General features: G+C 43.7%; 1 protein-coding gene across 2 annotated transcripts in view; it reads left to right on the forward strand.

Moving 5' to 3' along the window:
* The window catches only part of LOC140118724 (lysophospholipid acyltransferase 2-like), a 49,068-nt gene that overhangs the window by 10,847 nt on the left and 20,657 nt on the right, over positions 1-17,564 (forward strand). For both annotated transcript variants that reach the window (XM_072136978.1, XM_072136979.1), the window contains exons 3-6: positions 11,890-11,967; positions 13,308-13,397; positions 13,478-13,533; positions 15,896-15,950. In XM_072136978.1, coding sequence (XP_071993079.1) covers positions 11,890-11,967; positions 13,308-13,397; positions 13,478-13,533; positions 15,896-15,950 — 279 coding nt within the window. The remainder of the gene's footprint in view (positions 1-11,889; positions 11,968-13,307; positions 13,398-13,477; positions 13,534-15,895; positions 15,951-17,564) is intronic.

The raw sequence follows: 17,564 nt of genomic DNA on the forward strand, positions 1-17,564 counted from the left end.
AGTAAAAGTGTCGGTGAATAAATCAGTGCAGTTAGACTTATTCTGTTGTACATTAAACCAGTTATTAGTTGGTATAGTTAAGGTCAGAATTTTCTGGTGCACAGACTGAATTTTCCGGTGCCTGGGTTAGGCCACACTCCCATTTCCTGAGGCCATGAAAATGATCCAAAATCCTTAATAAATGTGGTGCATATAGTTATTCTGACATGGACAAGTTGTTGACTCCTCCCTAGCCTTTTAAACTTCTGCTTCTAAATTGGCACTGTAGTTGAGCTGTTTATTTTTCTGGTGTAGTACCGTATATACTCAAGTATAAGCAGACTTGAGTATATGCAGACCGAGGTACCTAATCAAACACAAAAAACCTATAAGAAAACCTATTGACTCAAGTATAAGCCTAGGGTGGGTTGGCAAGCTTTAAAGCACTAATATGTTTCCGACTATTCACATAAATATAAGGTTTTTAACATTGCCTTACCGTGATGATTTCTGTGGTTGAATCATGCAATAGATACATTTAGTCATGCAAACTCATTGGAGTCACACTTTATTTATTGGTTTTTATAATGTACTAGCTGTAGATCCCGGCATTGCCCAGGATAATAAATAACTGCACTTAGTAATAACAACATAGAATTGCTTAACAAAAAAATAATATATATATCTATCTATGCATCTAGTTCTCCCTGTCTGTCACTCACTCACTCTCCCTGCCTGTCTCTCAGTGACTCTCCCTGCGTGTCTCTCAGTGACTCTCCCTGTCTGTCTCTCACTCACTCTTCCCTCCTGTCTCTCTGTAACTTACTCTCCCTGCCTGTCTTTCACTCTCGCCATCTGTCTCTCACTGACTCACACTCATTGGCTGTCTCTCTGTCACTCACTCACACTCATTGGCTGTCTCTCTGTCACTCACTCTCCCCACCTGTCTCTCTGTCTCTCACTCACACTCACTGGCTACCTCATATCACCTCACATATTACTTCACATCTTACCTCACTCATAAGGTGTATTATACTCATTGCCTATAGTAACCAATAACAGCTCAGAGCTCATATCAATGACCTGTGGCAGAATATATACCTCCCAGTATATAGCCGGCCAGCCCATGCCCCCTCAGTATATAGCCTGCCTACACATTCCCCCCAGTATATGGCCTGCCAGCCCATTCCCCCCAGTATATGGCCTGCCAGCCCATGCCCCCCAGTATATAGCCTGCCAGCCCATGCCCCCCAGTATATAGCCTGTCAGCCCATGCCCCCCAGTATATATCCTGCCACCCCATGCCCCCCCCCAGTATAAAGCCAGCCAGCATATGACCCTCGGTATATAGCCAGCCCTTGCCCCCAGTATGCCTAGCACAAAATAAAACCTCAATACTCACCTTTCAGGTCCCCCTCTTCATTGCTGACAGTAGCCAGTCACAGGTCCTTGCGTGCTGATTGCGCACATACTATGATGTCAGTGTCAACTGACGTCATAGTGTGGGCAGCAGCCAGCTCGCAAGGACCTGTGACCGGCTGCCGACAGTAATGAAGAGGAGGACCTGCGGGGGGCATCGGAAAGGTTGAGTATTAATTTTTTTATATACTCGGGTATAAGCTTTTCAGCACTGTGTTTTTCACAAAGAATATAGCCAGCTCGCCCATACCTCCTAGTATATAGCCAGCCCATACCTCCCAGTATATAGCCGGCCAGCCCATACCTCCCAGTATATAGCCGGCCAGCCCATACCTCCCAGTATATAGCCAGCCAGCCCATGCCCTCAGTATATAGCCAGCTCATGCCCCCAATTTATAGCCTGCCAGCCCATGCCTCCCAGTATATAGCCAGCTAGCCCATACCTCCCAGTATATAGCGAGCTAGCCCATACCTCCCAGTATATAGCCAGCTAGCCCATACCTCCCAGTATATAGCCAGCCAGCCCATACCTCCCAGTATATAGCCGGCCAGCCCATTCCTCTCAGTATATAGCCAGCCAGCTCATGCCCCCCAATGTATAGCCTGCCTGCCTATGCCTCCAGCATAAAGCCAAGCAGTATATAGCCTGCCAGTACATGCCCCCCAATATATAGCCTGCCTACACATTCCCCCCAGTATATAGCGTGCCAGCCCATACCCCTTCAGTATATAGCCTGCCAGCCCATGGCCCCCAGTAAATAGCCTGCCAGCCCATGCACCCCAGTATATAGCCTGCCAGCCCATGCCCCCTCAGTATATAGCCTGCCTAGACATTCCACCCAGTATATAGCCTGCCAGCCCATACCCCCCCCCCCCTGTATATACTGAAAACCACAAAGAACCAGAGCGGCAAACAACACTTGTTAGCATAAAATAATACTCTTTATGGAAAGCAAATACACAAATTCAACATGTATATCCCTCAAATGGGAAAGTATGAATACAGTATGTGGGAGACACAAGTAGCCCCAGATGGAAAATAAGGCAGCACAGAAGACCACTGGCCACCCCTATTAGCCCAGGGTCCTAGTAGTATGTTTAGCAGCAGGGCCGGATCATAGGGGGGGCGCACGGGGCGCGAGCCCCGGGGCCCCCACCACTTTGCTCTTAAAGGGGCCTCCACCAAATGTGGGCGATTCGAACGGTCAAATGACCGCCCGATTCGCCCACTGTGTATTTGGGTCCGGGCTTACTACCGCACTAAGTACCGGGGCATACTAACACTTAATGCTATGGCAGAGCCAGGGAACAATAAGTTCCCTGCTCTGCCATTTGCCGATCCGTGTAAAATCAAGATGGCGGCGCCCTGTGTTCACGGCGCCGACGCCGTGTGTGACGTCACGGCTCCGACGCCGTGTGTGATGCCACTGCGCCGGCTGCTAGCAGGGCGCCGCCATCTTGGCACACCTCCGAAGATAACCGCGAGGGAAGAGGACGAGGACGGCACGCATCGGGGGAACGGAGGAAGGTGATGTACAATTTTATTTATAAAATAAACTGTATATAACTGTATATAGTTATCATTGGTGGGGTATATAGTTAGTTATTATAAAAGGTGTTATGTATATAGTTATTATTGGGGGGTATATAGTTAGTTATAGGAGGTGTATATAGTTATTATAGGAGGTGTATATAGTTATTATAGGGTGGTGTATATAGTTATAGGGGGTAGATAGTTATTATAGGAGGTGTTGTGTATATAGTTATAATAGGGGAACTGTATATTGTTAGTTATTTTAGGGTGGTGTATATAGTTATTATAGGGGGGTGCATATAGTTATTATAGGGTGGTGTATATAGGTATTATAGGGTGGTGTATATAGGTATTATAGGGTGGTGTATATAGGTATTATAGGGTGGTGTATATAGTTATTATAGGGGGGTGCATATAGTTATTATAGGGTGGTGTATATAGGTATTATAGGGTGGTGTATATAGGTATTATAGGGTGGTGCATATAGTTATTATAGGGTGGTGTATATAGGTATTATAGGGTGGTGCATATAGTTATTATAGGGTGGTGTATATAGGTATTATAGGGTGGTGCATATAGTTATTATAGGGTGGTGTATATAGGTATTATAGGGTGGTGCATATAGTTATTATAGGGTGGTGTATATAGGTATTATAGGGTGGTGTATATAGGTATTATAGGGTGGTGTATATAGGTATTATAGGGGTTATATAGTTATTATAGGGAGTAGATAGTTATTATAGGAGGTGTTGTGTATATAGTTATTATAGGGGTGCATATAGTTATGGGGGTATATAGTTAGTTATTATAGGAGGTGTTGTGTATATAGTTATAATAGGGGTACTGTATATAGTTAGTTATTATAGGGTGGTGTATATAGTTATTATAGGGTGGTGTATATAGTTATTATAGGGAGTAGATAGTTATTATAGGAGGTGTGGTGTATATAGTTATAATAGGGGAACTGTATATAGTTAGTTATTATAGGAGGTGTTGTGTATATAGTTATTTTAGGGGGTGCATATAGTTATTATAGGGGGTATATAGTTATTATGGGGTATATTGTTATAGGAGGTGTTGTGTATATAGTTATAATAGGGGAACTGTATATAGTTAGTTATTATAGAGTGGTGTATATAGTTATAATAGGCGAACTGTATATAGTTAGTTATTATAGGGGGTGCATATAGTTATTATGGGGTCTGTATATAGTTTTTATATGGTGACTTTATATAGTTAATGCTGGGGGTGCATATAGTGATTACTAGGGGCTGTGTATAGTTATTGTTAGGGGGTTTGTATATAGTGATTGCTGGGGGAGCTGTATATAGTGATTGTTAGGGGGTTGTATATAGTGGTTGCTGAGGGAGCTGTATACAGTGATTGCCGGGAGATGTATATAGTGATTGCTGGGGAGCTGTATACAGTGATTGCTGGGGAAGCTGTATATAGTGATTGCTGGGGGAGCTGTATATAGTGATTACTGGGGGCTGTATATACTGATTGCTGGGGGAGATGTATACAGGGATTACTGGGGGCTGTATATATAGATTACTGAGAGCTGTATACAATGATTGCTGGGGTGCTTTATATAGTGATTACAGGGGGGCTGTATATAGTGGTTGCTGGGGGAGCTGTATACAGTGATTGCTGGGGGACTGTATATGGTGATTGGTGGGGAGCTGTATATAATGATTGCTGGGGACTTTATATAATGATTGCTGGGGACTGTATAAAATGATTACTGGGAGCTGTATATAGTGATTGTTAGGGGATGTATATAGTGATTGCTGAGCGAGCTGTATACAGTGATTGCTCGGGGAGCTGTATATAGTGATTGTTGGGGGATGTATATAGTGATTACTGGAAGCTGTATACAGTGATTACTGGGGGCTGCATATAGTGATTGCTGGGGGTCTGTATATAGTGATTGCTGGGGGACTGTATATAGTGATTGCTGGGGGACTGTATATAGTGATTGCTGGGGGACTGTATATAGTGATTGCTGGGGGATGTATATAGTGATTGCTGGGGGACTGTATATAGTGATTGCTGGGGGACTGTATATAGTGATTGCTGGGGGGCTGTGTATAATGATTGCTGGGGACTGTATATAGTGATTACTGGGAGCTGTATATATTGATTACTGGGAGCTGTATATAGTGATTGTTGGGGGATGTATACAGTGATTACTGGAAGCTGTATACAGTGATTGCTGGGGGCTATATATAGTGATTGCTGGGAGCTGTATGCAGTGATTACTGGGGGGCTGTATACAGTGATTGCTGGGGGAGCTGTATATATTGATTGCTGGGGGAGCTGTATACAGTGGTTGCTAGGGGAGATGTATATAGTGATTACTGGAAGCTGTATACAGTGATTGCTGGGGGAGCTGTATATAGTGATTGCTGGGGGAGCTGTATGCAGTGGTTGCTGGGGGAGCTGTATATAGTGATTGCTGGGGGAGCTGTATACAGTGGTTGCTAGGGGAGATGTATATAGTGATTGCTGGGGGAGCTGTATATAGTGATTACTGGAAGCTGTATATAGTGATTGCTGGGGGAGCTGTATGTATTGATTACTGGGGGAGCTGTATATAGTGATTGCTAGGAACTGTATAAAGTGATTGCTGGGGGAGCTGTATATACTGATTGATGGGGAGCTGTATATAGTGATTGCTGCGGGAGCTGTATACAGTGATTGCTGGGGGAGCTGTATGTAGTGATTGCTGGGGGAGCTGTATATAGTGATTGCTGGGGGAGCTGTATGTATTGATTGCAGGGGGAGCTGTATATAGTGATTGCTAGGAACTGTATAAAGTGATTGCTGGGGGAGCTGTATATACTGATTGATGGGGAGCTGTATATAGTGATTGCTGGGGGAGCTGTATATAGTGATTGCTGGGGGAGCTATATACAGTGATTGCTGGGGGGGCTGTATACAGTGATTGCTGGGGAGCTGTGTATACTGATTGCTGGGGGAGCTATATATAGTGATTACTGGGGGTCTGTATATAGTGATTGCTGGGGGAGCTGTATATAGTGATTGCTGGGGGAGCTGTATATAGTGATTGCTGGGGGAGCTGTATACAGTGATTGCTGGGGGAGCTGTATATAGTGATTGCTGGGGAACTGTATTTAGTGATTGCTGGGGAGCTGTATACAGTGATTGCTGGGGGAGCTGTATATAGTGATTACTGGGGGAGCTGTATACAGTGATTGCTGGGGGAGCTGTATATATTGATTGCTGGGGGAGCTGTATACAGTGGTTGCTAGGGGAGATGTATATAGTGATTGCTGGGGGAGCTGTATACAGTGGTTGCTAGGGGAGATGTATATAGTGATTGCTGGGGGAGCTATATATAGTGATTGCTGGGGGAGCTGTATATAGTGATTGCTGGGGGAGCTGTATACAGTGGTTGCTGGGGGAGCTGTATACAGTGATTGCTGGGGGAGCTGTATACAGTGGTTGCTAGGGGAGATGTATATAGTGATTGCTGGGGGAGCTGTATATAGTGATTACTGGAAGCTGTATACAGTGATTGCTGGGGGAGCTGTATATAGTGATTGCTGGGGGAGCTGTATATAGTGATTGCTGGGGGAGCTGTATACAGTGATTGCTGGGGGAGATGTATATAGTGATTGCTGGGGGAGCTGTATACAGTGGTTGCTAGGGGAGATGTATATAGTGATTGCTGGGGGAGCTGTATATATTGATTGCTGGGGGAGCTGTATACAGTGGTTGCTAGGGGAGCTGTATATAGTGATTACTGGGGGAGCTGTATATAGTGGTTGCTGGGGAAGCTGTATATGGTGATTGCTGGGGAACTGTATTTAGTGATTGCTGGGGAGCTGTATATAGTGATAGCTGGGGAAGCTGTATATAGTGATTGCTGGAGAGCTGTATACAGTGATTGCTGGGGGGGCTGTATACAGTGATTGCTGGGGAGCTGTATATCGTGATTACTGGGGGGCTGTATATAGTGATTACTGGGAGATATATATAGTTATAGGGGGCTGTATATAGTTATTGCGGGGGGCCTTTGCATAGCGATTTCTGTTCCCTGTCTGGACTACATTTAATGGGGGGCCCCCACCAAAATTTTGCGCCCAGGGGCCCCCACCAACCTTAATCCGGCCCTGTTTAGCAGTATTAACAATGCAGTCAAATGTGAGACCAAGGTAAGAAGGGGATAAAGTGGCAATAGTGCAGTGGAGAGTAAACTATACACAAACTGGAGGTACCATCCAGTATTCAAAAATTCATATTGCTATTGCACACTTACCCGCAAACATGATGAACTGACACTGGGCAGATCAGGGGAAGGCCAAAGGGTACATAGCCTGCCAGCCCATACCCCCCCTGTATATAGCCTGCCAGCCCATGTCCCCCAGCATATAGTCTGCCAGCCCATACCACCCAATTTATCCTGGCAGCCCATGCCCCCCCAGTATATAGCCAGCCAGCATATGACCCTCAGTATATAGCCAGCGATTGCCCCCCAGGATATGCCCCTTAGTATATAGCCAGCCCTTGCCCCCAGTATGCCTAGCACAAAATAAAACCTCAATACTCACCTTTCTGACGTCCCCTTCATTGCTGACAGTGGCCAGTCACAGGTCCTTGCACGCTGACTGCGCACATACTATAATGTCAGCGTCAACTGACGTCATAGTGTGGGCAGCAGCCAGCTCGCAAGGACCTGTGACCGGCTGCCGACAGTAATGAAGAGGAGGACCTGCGGGGGGCATCGGAAAGGTTGAGTATTCATTTTTTTATATACTCGGGTATAAGCCGAGTTTAGTTTTTTCAGCACTGTGTTTTTCACAAAGAATATAGCCAGCTAGCCCATACCTCCTAGTATATAGCCAGCCCATACCTCCCAGTATATAACCGGCCAGCCCATACCTCCCAGTATATAGCCAGCCAGCCCATGCCCTCAGTATATAGCCAGCTCATGCCCCCAATTTATAGCCTGCCAGCCCATGCCTCCCAGTATATAGCCAGCTAGCCCATACCTCCCAGTATATAGCCAGCTAGCCCATACCTCCCAGTATATAGCCAGCTAGCCCATACCTCCCAGTATATAGCCAGCCAGCCCATACCTCCCAGTATATAGCTGGCCAGCCCATTCCTCCCAGTATATAGCCAGCCAGCTCATGCCCCCCAATGTATAGCCTGCCTGCCCATGCCTCCAGCATAAAGCCAAGCAGTATATAGCCTGCCAGTACATGCCCCCCAATATATAGCCTGCCTACACATTCCCCCCAGTATATAGCGTGCCAGCCCATACCCCTTCAGTATATAGCCTGCCAGCCCATGGCCCCCAGTAAATAGCCTGCCAGCCCATGCACCCCAGTATATAGCCTGCCAGCCCATGCCCCCTCAGTATATAGCCTGCCTAGACATTCCACCCAGTATATAGCCTGCCAGCTTATACCCCCCCCCCCCCCTGTATATACTGAAAACCACAAAGAACCAGAGCGGCAAACAACACTTGTTAGCATAAAATAATACTCTTTATTGAAAGCAAATACACAAATTCAACATGTATATCCCTCAAATGGGAAAGTATGAATACAGTATGTGGGAGACACAAGTAGCCCCAGATGGAAAATAGGGCAGCACAGAAGACCACTGGTCACCCCTATTAGCCCAGGGTCCTAGTAGTATGTTTAGCAGTATTAACAATGCAGTCAAATGTGAGACCAAGGTAAGAAGGGGATAAAGTGGCAATAGTGCAGTGGAGAGTAAACTATACACAAACTGGAGGTACCATCCAGTATTCAAAAATTCATATTGCTATTGCACACTTACCCGCAAACATGATGAACTGACACTGGGCAGATCAGGGGAAGGCCAAAGGGTACATAGCCTGCCAGCCCATACCCCCCCTGTATATAGCCTGCCAGCCCATGTCCCCCAGCATATAGTCTGCCAGCCCATACCACCCAATTTATCCTGGCAGCCCATGCCCCCCCAGTATATAGCCAGCCAGCATATGACCCTCAGTATATAGCCAGCCATTGCCCCCCAGGATATGCCCCTTAGTATATAGCCAGCCCTTGCCCCCAGTATGCCTAGCACAAAATAAAACCTCAATACTCACCTTTCTGACGTCCCCTTCATTGCTGACAGTGGCCAGTCACAGGTCCTTGCACGCTGACTGCGCACATACTATAATGTCAGCGTCAACTGACGTCATAGTGTGGGCAGCAGCCAGCTCGCAAGGACCTGTGAACGGCTGCCGACAGTAATGAAGAGGAGGACCTGCGGGGGGCATCGGAAAGGTTGAGTATTCATTTTTTTATATACTCGGGTATAAGCCGAGTTTAGTTTTTTCAGCACTGTGTTTTTCACAAAGAATATAGCCAGCTAGCCCATTACCTCCTAGTATATAGCCAGCCCATACCTCCCAGTATATAACCGGCCAGCCCATACCTCCCAGTATATAGCCAGCCAGCCCATGCCCTCAGTATATAGCCAGCTCATGCCCCCAATTTATAGCCTGCCAGCCCATGCCTCCCAGTATATAGCCAGCTAGCCCATACCTCCCAGTATATAGCCAGCTAGCCCATACCTCCCAGTATATAGCCAGCTAGCCCATACCTCCCAGTATATAGCCAGCCAGCCCATACCTCCCAGTATATAGCTGGCCAGCCCATTCCTCCCAGTATATAGCCAGCCAGCTCATGCCCCCCAATGTATAGCCTGCCTGCCCATGCCTCCAGCATAAAGCCAAGCAGTATATAGCCTGCCAGTACATGCCCCCCAATATATAGCCTGCCTACACATTCCACCCAGTATATAGCCTGCCAGCCCATACCCCCCCCCCCCCCTGTATATACTGAAAACCACAAAGAACCAGAGCGGCAAACAACACTTGTTAGCATAAAATAATACTCTTTATTGAAAGCAAATACACAAATTCAACATGTATATCCCTCAAATGGGAAAGTATGAATACAGTATGTGGGAGACACAAGTAGCCCCAGATGGAAAATAGGGCAGCACAGAAGACCACTGGCCACCCCTATTAGCCCAGGGTCCTAGTAGTATGTTTAGCAGTATTAACAATGCAGTCAAATGTGAGACCAAGGTAAGAAGGGGATAAAGTGGCAATAGTGCAGTGGAGAGTAAACTATACACAAACTGGAGGTACCATCCAGTATTCAAAAATTCATATTGCTATTGCACACTTACCCGCAAACATGATGAACTGACACTGGGCAGATCAGGGGAAGGCCAAAGGGTACATAGCCTGCCAGCCCATACCCCCCCTGTATATAGCCTGCCAGCCCATGTCCCCCAGTATATAGTCTGCCAGCCCATACCACCCAATTTATCCTGGCAGCCCATGCCCCCCCAGTATATAGCCAGCCAGCATATGACCCTCAGTATATAGCCAGCCATTGCCCCCCCAGGATATGCCCCTTAGTATATAGCCAGCCCTTGCCCCCAGTATGCCTAGCACAAAATAAAACCTCAATACTCACCTTTCTGACGTCCCCTTCATTGCTGACAGTGGCCAGTCACAGGTCCTTGCACGCTGACTGCGCACATACTATAATGTCAGCGTCAACTGACGTCATAGTGTGGGCAGTAGCCACCCCGCAAGGACCTGTGACCGGCGGCCGACAGTAATGAAGAGGAGGACCTGCGGGGGGCATCGGAAAGGTTGAGTATTCATTTTTTTATAGACTTGGGTATAAGCTGAGTTTAGTTTTTTCAGCACATTTTTGTATTCGTGTATATATGGTAAAGGCCTACATAAACTTAAACTCCACCAGTAAACGCATAGCTTCCAATATTTTCAGACTTTTAAGACACACTTTTTAGCTAGAGAAAATTTCACTAAAAAGTGCCCGTGTCTTATACTCCGAAGTCCTGAGGATCCAGCACTGCCAGACCTCCCTGAGACTCTTCTGAGAGAGCAGCCGCTGCTCCCTCTCTCTCCCTGCCATCCTGACATAAGTTATGTCTGCATGACTTTAGTGTGTTGTCAGATGGATGTGACTGATTACATGCTTCATCACTGTAATGCATGGATGTAGCAGAGGTATGTGTAAATGGATGGATATAGCTGCACTATACGTGTGAAACTAAGCATGTAGCATGGCTGTGTGAGTGGATAGATGTAGCAGAGCTATGTTTGGGTGTGTGAATGGATGTAACAAAGCTATGTGTGCAAGTGAGTGAATGAATCTATGTGGTGGAGCTTTGTGTGTATGTGTATGCAGTTGTTCTGTGCTTGTGTGTGCGTGATCACATTGTAATTTGAATTTGTAATTGGTGTCAAATATATTTTTTATTTTTTTGCTGACTTGGGTTGCATCTTATAGTAAGGAATGTCTTAGAAAAATGTTACCCCCCCCCCACATCATATACTGTATATGCAAAGCATACTAAATTCCAACCCTGCTCATACCTTATTTTTAGCTTTTTGCTAAGTTTGCACTGCAAGTTAGCACATTTTTAACTGATGCTCATATGGTTGACCAAGCTGGCCTCCGTCTATTAGATCTCTTGGTCATGTAGAACTCCACTTTCATTTAGACCTGTGTATCAGTAAAAAAATTCTGCTAATTATTGATAAATAATTTGTAGAGGAAGGTCATCTGATCCGGGCTCCAAAGCTGTATAATCTGATGCAAATAGCCTTAAAATTGATGTTTGATGTAATACACAAGCGAAGGATAAGTTACCAATATCAGACTGGTGAGAGTCCAACGCTCAGGGCACCCACAGCTCTGCTTATTCCTCCAGCTCCTGAATAGATTTTAGCTCTGTTATCTGTGTAGTGTTTGCCCTGGAAACTGTAGCTCAGCTCTGTTCCCATAGATCATTATTATTCTGAACCTGGAAATATGGTTCAATGTCGGTAATTTTGCTAGCTTGTGTAACATAATATTTCATCAAATTCAAAACTTGTTTTTTCTTATCTTTTTACTCTACAGGCTCACATTATTTCTGGTTGGAGAGGTTATCTTATGTTATCTTATGCTTTTTATGGTTGACCCCAGAAGAATTCAAATGTGAGTTTAAAGACAACTCATGAATAGGAGTTGTTAGATATTTTTTACTTTTTCAAACAGCAAGCACTTTTGTCTGACTATTAATTTTATTAATATTGTTTTTATGATTCCTTGTATATGTCCTGGGCTGAATAAACACCATAAAGTCAATAAGCTTAGAAATAGTGGCCATTTTCATACCCTTATGTTACTATAAAATAAATAATTCCTAATTTATAGACCATGTAAAACTTTTATTCTACTTCCTAGATATTGATCTCCCTTCTATTGCATGAGGTAGTTTGTCTTCAAGTCTACAAGTTTTCTTGTACATACAGCGTTAACCTGTTAGCACTCTGTGCTCGATATATCGGATGCAGAGCGCCGGGCTTTAACGCTCGGCATCCAATATATCAGAGGCAGAGCTGATGCTGGCCCGGCTTTAATTAATCAATTTGGGCAGTGAAAAACTGACATTTATGTCAATCAGTTTTCAGTCAGAGTTTGTTCAGTGTCTCAGTTTTTCATGTGCGTTTTCAATTTGTTTTTCACACACAGATAACGCGTGTGAAAAAGACTCAGGACTGAGCACTATCTTTTCTATGGCAATTGATGCATGAAAAACGCATTGCACTTGCATGTGTTTCAGAGTACAATGCGTTTTTGATCCGTCTCTTGACTTGTATGGTGCGTTTTTCACACGCGTGACTTGCAAAAGTAAAGCATGCTGAGATTTAAATGTGAGTTAAAAAAAGCGCGCGTGTGCGTAAAAACAATTGCAAGTCTAAAAAAGCCCATTGATTACAAGTTCTGCGCGTCAAAAGAACATGCGTGTGAAAAACGTAGAAGGGGCCTTAAACCCATTAAATGCCGTGGTCAGCGCAGCGGGATCTTAGAGGCGCAGTGTTGGCCTTTGCACTGTTACGTCTTTTAAAATGTTTAAGATAATACAAAATAATAGGTTATTTTCTAGTGACTAATTCTGTTTATTGTTGCTTTTATCACATTGTACTCACTGCCTGTAGACCCAAATGTTCCCATATACACTTGCTTTAAATAATGAGCCCATTATTTTGTCCATTTAATAGCATCTTAAGATTGGAGTAATTTTTTAGTATTTTGTTATGCTTCCTCAATTTTATAAAAATATGTCTTTTGTCTTTGCTCGGTCAAAATTTTAATCCTTTAAAATCAAGTTTAGGTTGCTTGATGGTAAGGAATATTATACAGTTACCCATACTGATACTTTATAACCATACAGCATTTATGTGATCATGTCCTATAACTGGAAACTGTATTATGACTGAATAATTTACAATTGATGGGGATTTGTAACTATGTTCGTTTGCTTCTGTTTACAGATACACATTGCTAATAACCATGGTTTATCTCACATTCTTTCATGTTCGACGATATGCAAACCCTTTTGTAGATGAGCTTGACTTTACAGTGTAAGTCTTAATAAATCATGTATTACAGTTTTACAAATGCTTCATAGAGGCAAAGTGACATTTATATTTGTGTCTCTTAGGGCTTTAATGACACTTACACAGAAAATGAGCAGGTTTGCCTTTGAATATCATGACGGTGAGTAAATACTATGGATATCTTTTAAATGTAGCCTACAAAAGGCAGGGGTGAGAGCCTGGACATTGGGTGTACAAGATTATATAGTGTTATAACACTACCGCCTATACATATTACAACCAGAATTGTCAGGAGTCATGGGATCCAATGAGAGTAATTAGAAGTGATTTCACTTAATCTGCTCTTCTCTGCCCTTGCCTCTTTTTAATATTTAATTTCAAAGAATTGGACTGCCGCACTGTGTCTGAAAGGGAGCTTTTTTAGCAAGTCATAGATCAGCACAAGAAATCCTTGCTGCTCCCCTTCCTTTGCACTATACAACACCTAGCACAGTAGATTTCCTGAGGATTCTGGTGACTTGTATTTCATGTGGGCATACAGCTCCAAATTTCCCTAAAAGAATTGTCATCTTGAAAACCAGTAGCTGTGTGCCACTCTTCATAGGGGCACATTTACTAAGGGTCCGAATCATGTTTTTCTGCCGGGTTTTCCAAACGGGGGACGTGGCCGTCGGAAAATCCGATGGATTCAGAAAAATCGTGCTATTTAAAAAAAACACACTTACATGCACCAGGAATAGGATGGTGAACTCCGGCGGACCTCGGCGCAGCAGCGACACCTGAAGGACATCGGGCGCACGACCTTAGTGAATGCTCCGGAAGACCCGAATCCTCGTCGTAGAACGCGCCGCTGGATCGCGACAGGAACGGGTAAGTAAATGAGCCCCATTGAGTACAACACTAGATTCCCATGTGCTACTTTTTAATTCTGCTACTTTACTAATCCTGAAATGGTTCTGTTTTTAAATAAATTTTAAGAGAGCTAATGGTGGTGCAAAAGGATTAAAAGTGATTTGTAGGAGAGGGGATGTGTTGCTAGCATCACAGAAGGGTTCTGTGGCACACACTACACATAAACATTTAGACGGAATATTTGTCAGCCACTTTAAAGGGAACCTTTCACCAGATTTTCACTAATAAGCCTAATAACAAGTCCCCATTAAACTATACTAACTTGTGCACACACTGTTTTAAGCTAAAAAAAATTGTACTGGACATACTTGGGAGTCATGGTAGCATCAGTGGCTAAAATAGAGAAATCTGAGACTGACACTTTAACTGTTGAAGGAGATTTAGCCTGGAAACCTAAGTACAGTAGTCTACTCTTGGGGACGCTTTACATGAACCCATAGCAAACTCCGAATGACATTGCAACATAATGCTACCTCTGCAATATGTTAATGCAGTCAACGCTTGAAACTGATGTGTCCATAATGTTGTAGTTCACCCGCAGCTCCAGAGAGTGTGTTATTTAAGTAATGGCTGACATGGAGACAGGAGAAATGACACTAAGGTTGTGTTCACACATGGCGTTTCGAAGTGGAAGGCAAACCCCCGTGAGCAATTCTCAACCCGATCGCATATGCGTTTCCATAGAAACATATGCAGACAGTAATGAGCAGCTGCTGTTTTGCATTGATTAAATGCAAAACTATGTGTGCTCGTTACCGATTGCATGTTTTTCTTTGAAGGCTGTCCAATTGGCTGGCAGCCCTGTACATTGCAGAGGCAGGCTCCAAAAGTTAATAAAAGGAGTTGTGGCCTGGTTCTGGATGTTAACTGCTTGACGATGCAAGACAAGATAGATTGTCATAATTAGCAGGTATTTCCCGCATTAGGACAATCCTATTCACAGGTTAGAGACTAACTTGCTGACCGGTGGGCGTCTTAGTGATGGGACTCCCACAGATCACAAGAACGGGGAGTGGTTTCGGCTAGTGCCATACTTGCCTATATTCATCAGCGCCATAGAGATGTATAGAGCAGCCGCCCACATGCGTAACTGAGGTACAATGGGGGTACAACACACCATCGTTCTCATGATCTTTGGGGGTCCCATCACTGAGACCTCTATCAATCAGCAAGTTAAGTTAACTTGTTGTCACCGGACAACCCCTTTAACAATTTTCAGGTTTTCATTCTTAGCATCTTAAGGTGGATATATACTTAGGGGCTTCTACCCGGCTTTTAAAAAAAAAAAAAAAAACATTAATGCTTGCATCAAAAGAGATTGCATGGTTATTATGATAAGCATAGCAGATATGTGAAAAGATTAGGTAAAAAGTCATAGTAAAATCCAACATACCTAGTCCATAGATTACATTACAAATGACATTAGGTAACCATTATGCCTCTTCCTTAAACATGAGTTTATCAGGGCCTCACCAAAATTAGTAGAAGACAGAACCAATAGTTTAATTCATTTTCATGTTGGGTTACTTATTTTATTTTTAATGTTTTGTCCATACTTCATAGCGGCTTGATGAAATAACTTGTGCGTTATGTCTTACAATATTTTATAGGTACGGTGCGTAGCTATCAATCCCTGACTCCTACACAGAAAAGCCTTGCTATCAAGTAAGTGTATAAATTTGTTCCCACTAAAAGTGCATCTAGCCTTTCCACAAACCTTGGAGAAACTAGCAGTCCAGTATGCATATAGTGGGTACAGAAAATATTCAGACCCCTTTAAAATTTTCTTTATTTCATTGCAGCCCATTGGTAAGATCAAAAAAAGTTCTTTTTTTTGCTCATTAATGTACATTCTGCACCCCATCTTGACAGAAAAAAACTTGAATGTAGACATTTTGCTAATTTATTAAACAAGAATAAGTGAAATATCACATGGTCATAAGTATTCAAACCCTTTGCAGTGACACTTATATTTAACTAACATGCTGTCCATTGCCTTCTAATCCTACTTGAGATGGTTGTACTGCTTCATTGGAGTCCAGCTGTGTTTAATTAAACTGCTTGGACATGATTAGGAAAGGCACACACTAGTCTATATAACAGCTCACAGTTCATGTTCGAAAGCATGAGAATCATAAGGTCTAAGGAACTGCACAGTGAGCTCAAGAATTATGGCAAGGGACAGATCTGGTCAAGGTTACAAAAGAATGTCTGCAGCACTCAAGAGCACAGTGGCCTGCATACTCCTAGAATGGAAGAATTTTGGGACAACCACAACTCTTCCTTGACCTGGCCGTTCAATCATACAAATCGATCGTATGATAAGAGCCTTGGTGAAAGAGGTAAAGAAAAACCCCAATATCCCTGTGGCTGAGCTCCAGAAATACCGTAGGGAGAACGAAGAAAATTCACCAGTTGGGGCTTTATGGCAGAGTGTGCCCATGAAACTTATAACCTGTAACTTATGACTTAGGGTCGGGAACGCCATCTTGGATTTCTGTGCTAGCCGTGCTGCTGAGTTTCTCACGGAGCACACTCACTGATGCACACAGACAATGACTTCCTACCGACAACAGCAGCGTGAAGAGAACTACAAGCTACAGACAGATATTTATCTGGAAAGGCACAGCAGGGAGGCACAGGAGATCTAGTGTGTTGTGGACTAGCAGAGATGTAGAAGAGCTGTGCAATAGGGATCTAATGGATCTCCTCATCTCTCTGTGTGTCAGATACTAGTACAATGTTCAGAAGCCAGATGAAAGTGTATATAAACCTGTATCCTGATAATCTAACCACACGGTCAGCTCACAGAACTAGATGAATCATAATGTGTCTGCTTAGAGAGTGATAGGAGCTAAAACAGCAATAACACTAAGTAAAATTGTAAAGTAAAGAGTTAAAAATTATCTTTAATGTGTTATTATCACTAGGGAATTAATATTTGAGAATTTTCTTTCAAGGGAAAACCCCTTTAATTCTAAGTGGTATGTGTGGAGAAAACCAAGCACTGCTCATCACCTGCCAAATACAATCCCAAAAGTGACACATGTTGGTGGCAGCACCATGCTATGAGGTGTTTATCTGCAGGGACAGGACAACTGCTTGCAATCGGAGGAAAGATGAATGCGGCCAAGTGCAGAGATCTCCTGGATTAAAAATCTCTTCCAGAGTGCTCTGGACCTCAGACTGGGCTTCTAGTCTTGTTTCAGATGATGACCCTAGGCACACAACTAAAATAACACAGCAGTGGCTTAAAAACAACCCTGTGACCATTCTTGA

The sequence above is a fragment of the Engystomops pustulosus genome, chromosome 2, assembly GCF_040894005.1.
Source record: "Engystomops pustulosus chromosome 2, aEngPut4.maternal, whole genome shotgun sequence".
In the NCBI taxonomy this organism is placed as follows: domain Eukaryota; kingdom Metazoa; phylum Chordata; class Amphibia; order Anura; family Leptodactylidae; genus Engystomops; species Engystomops pustulosus.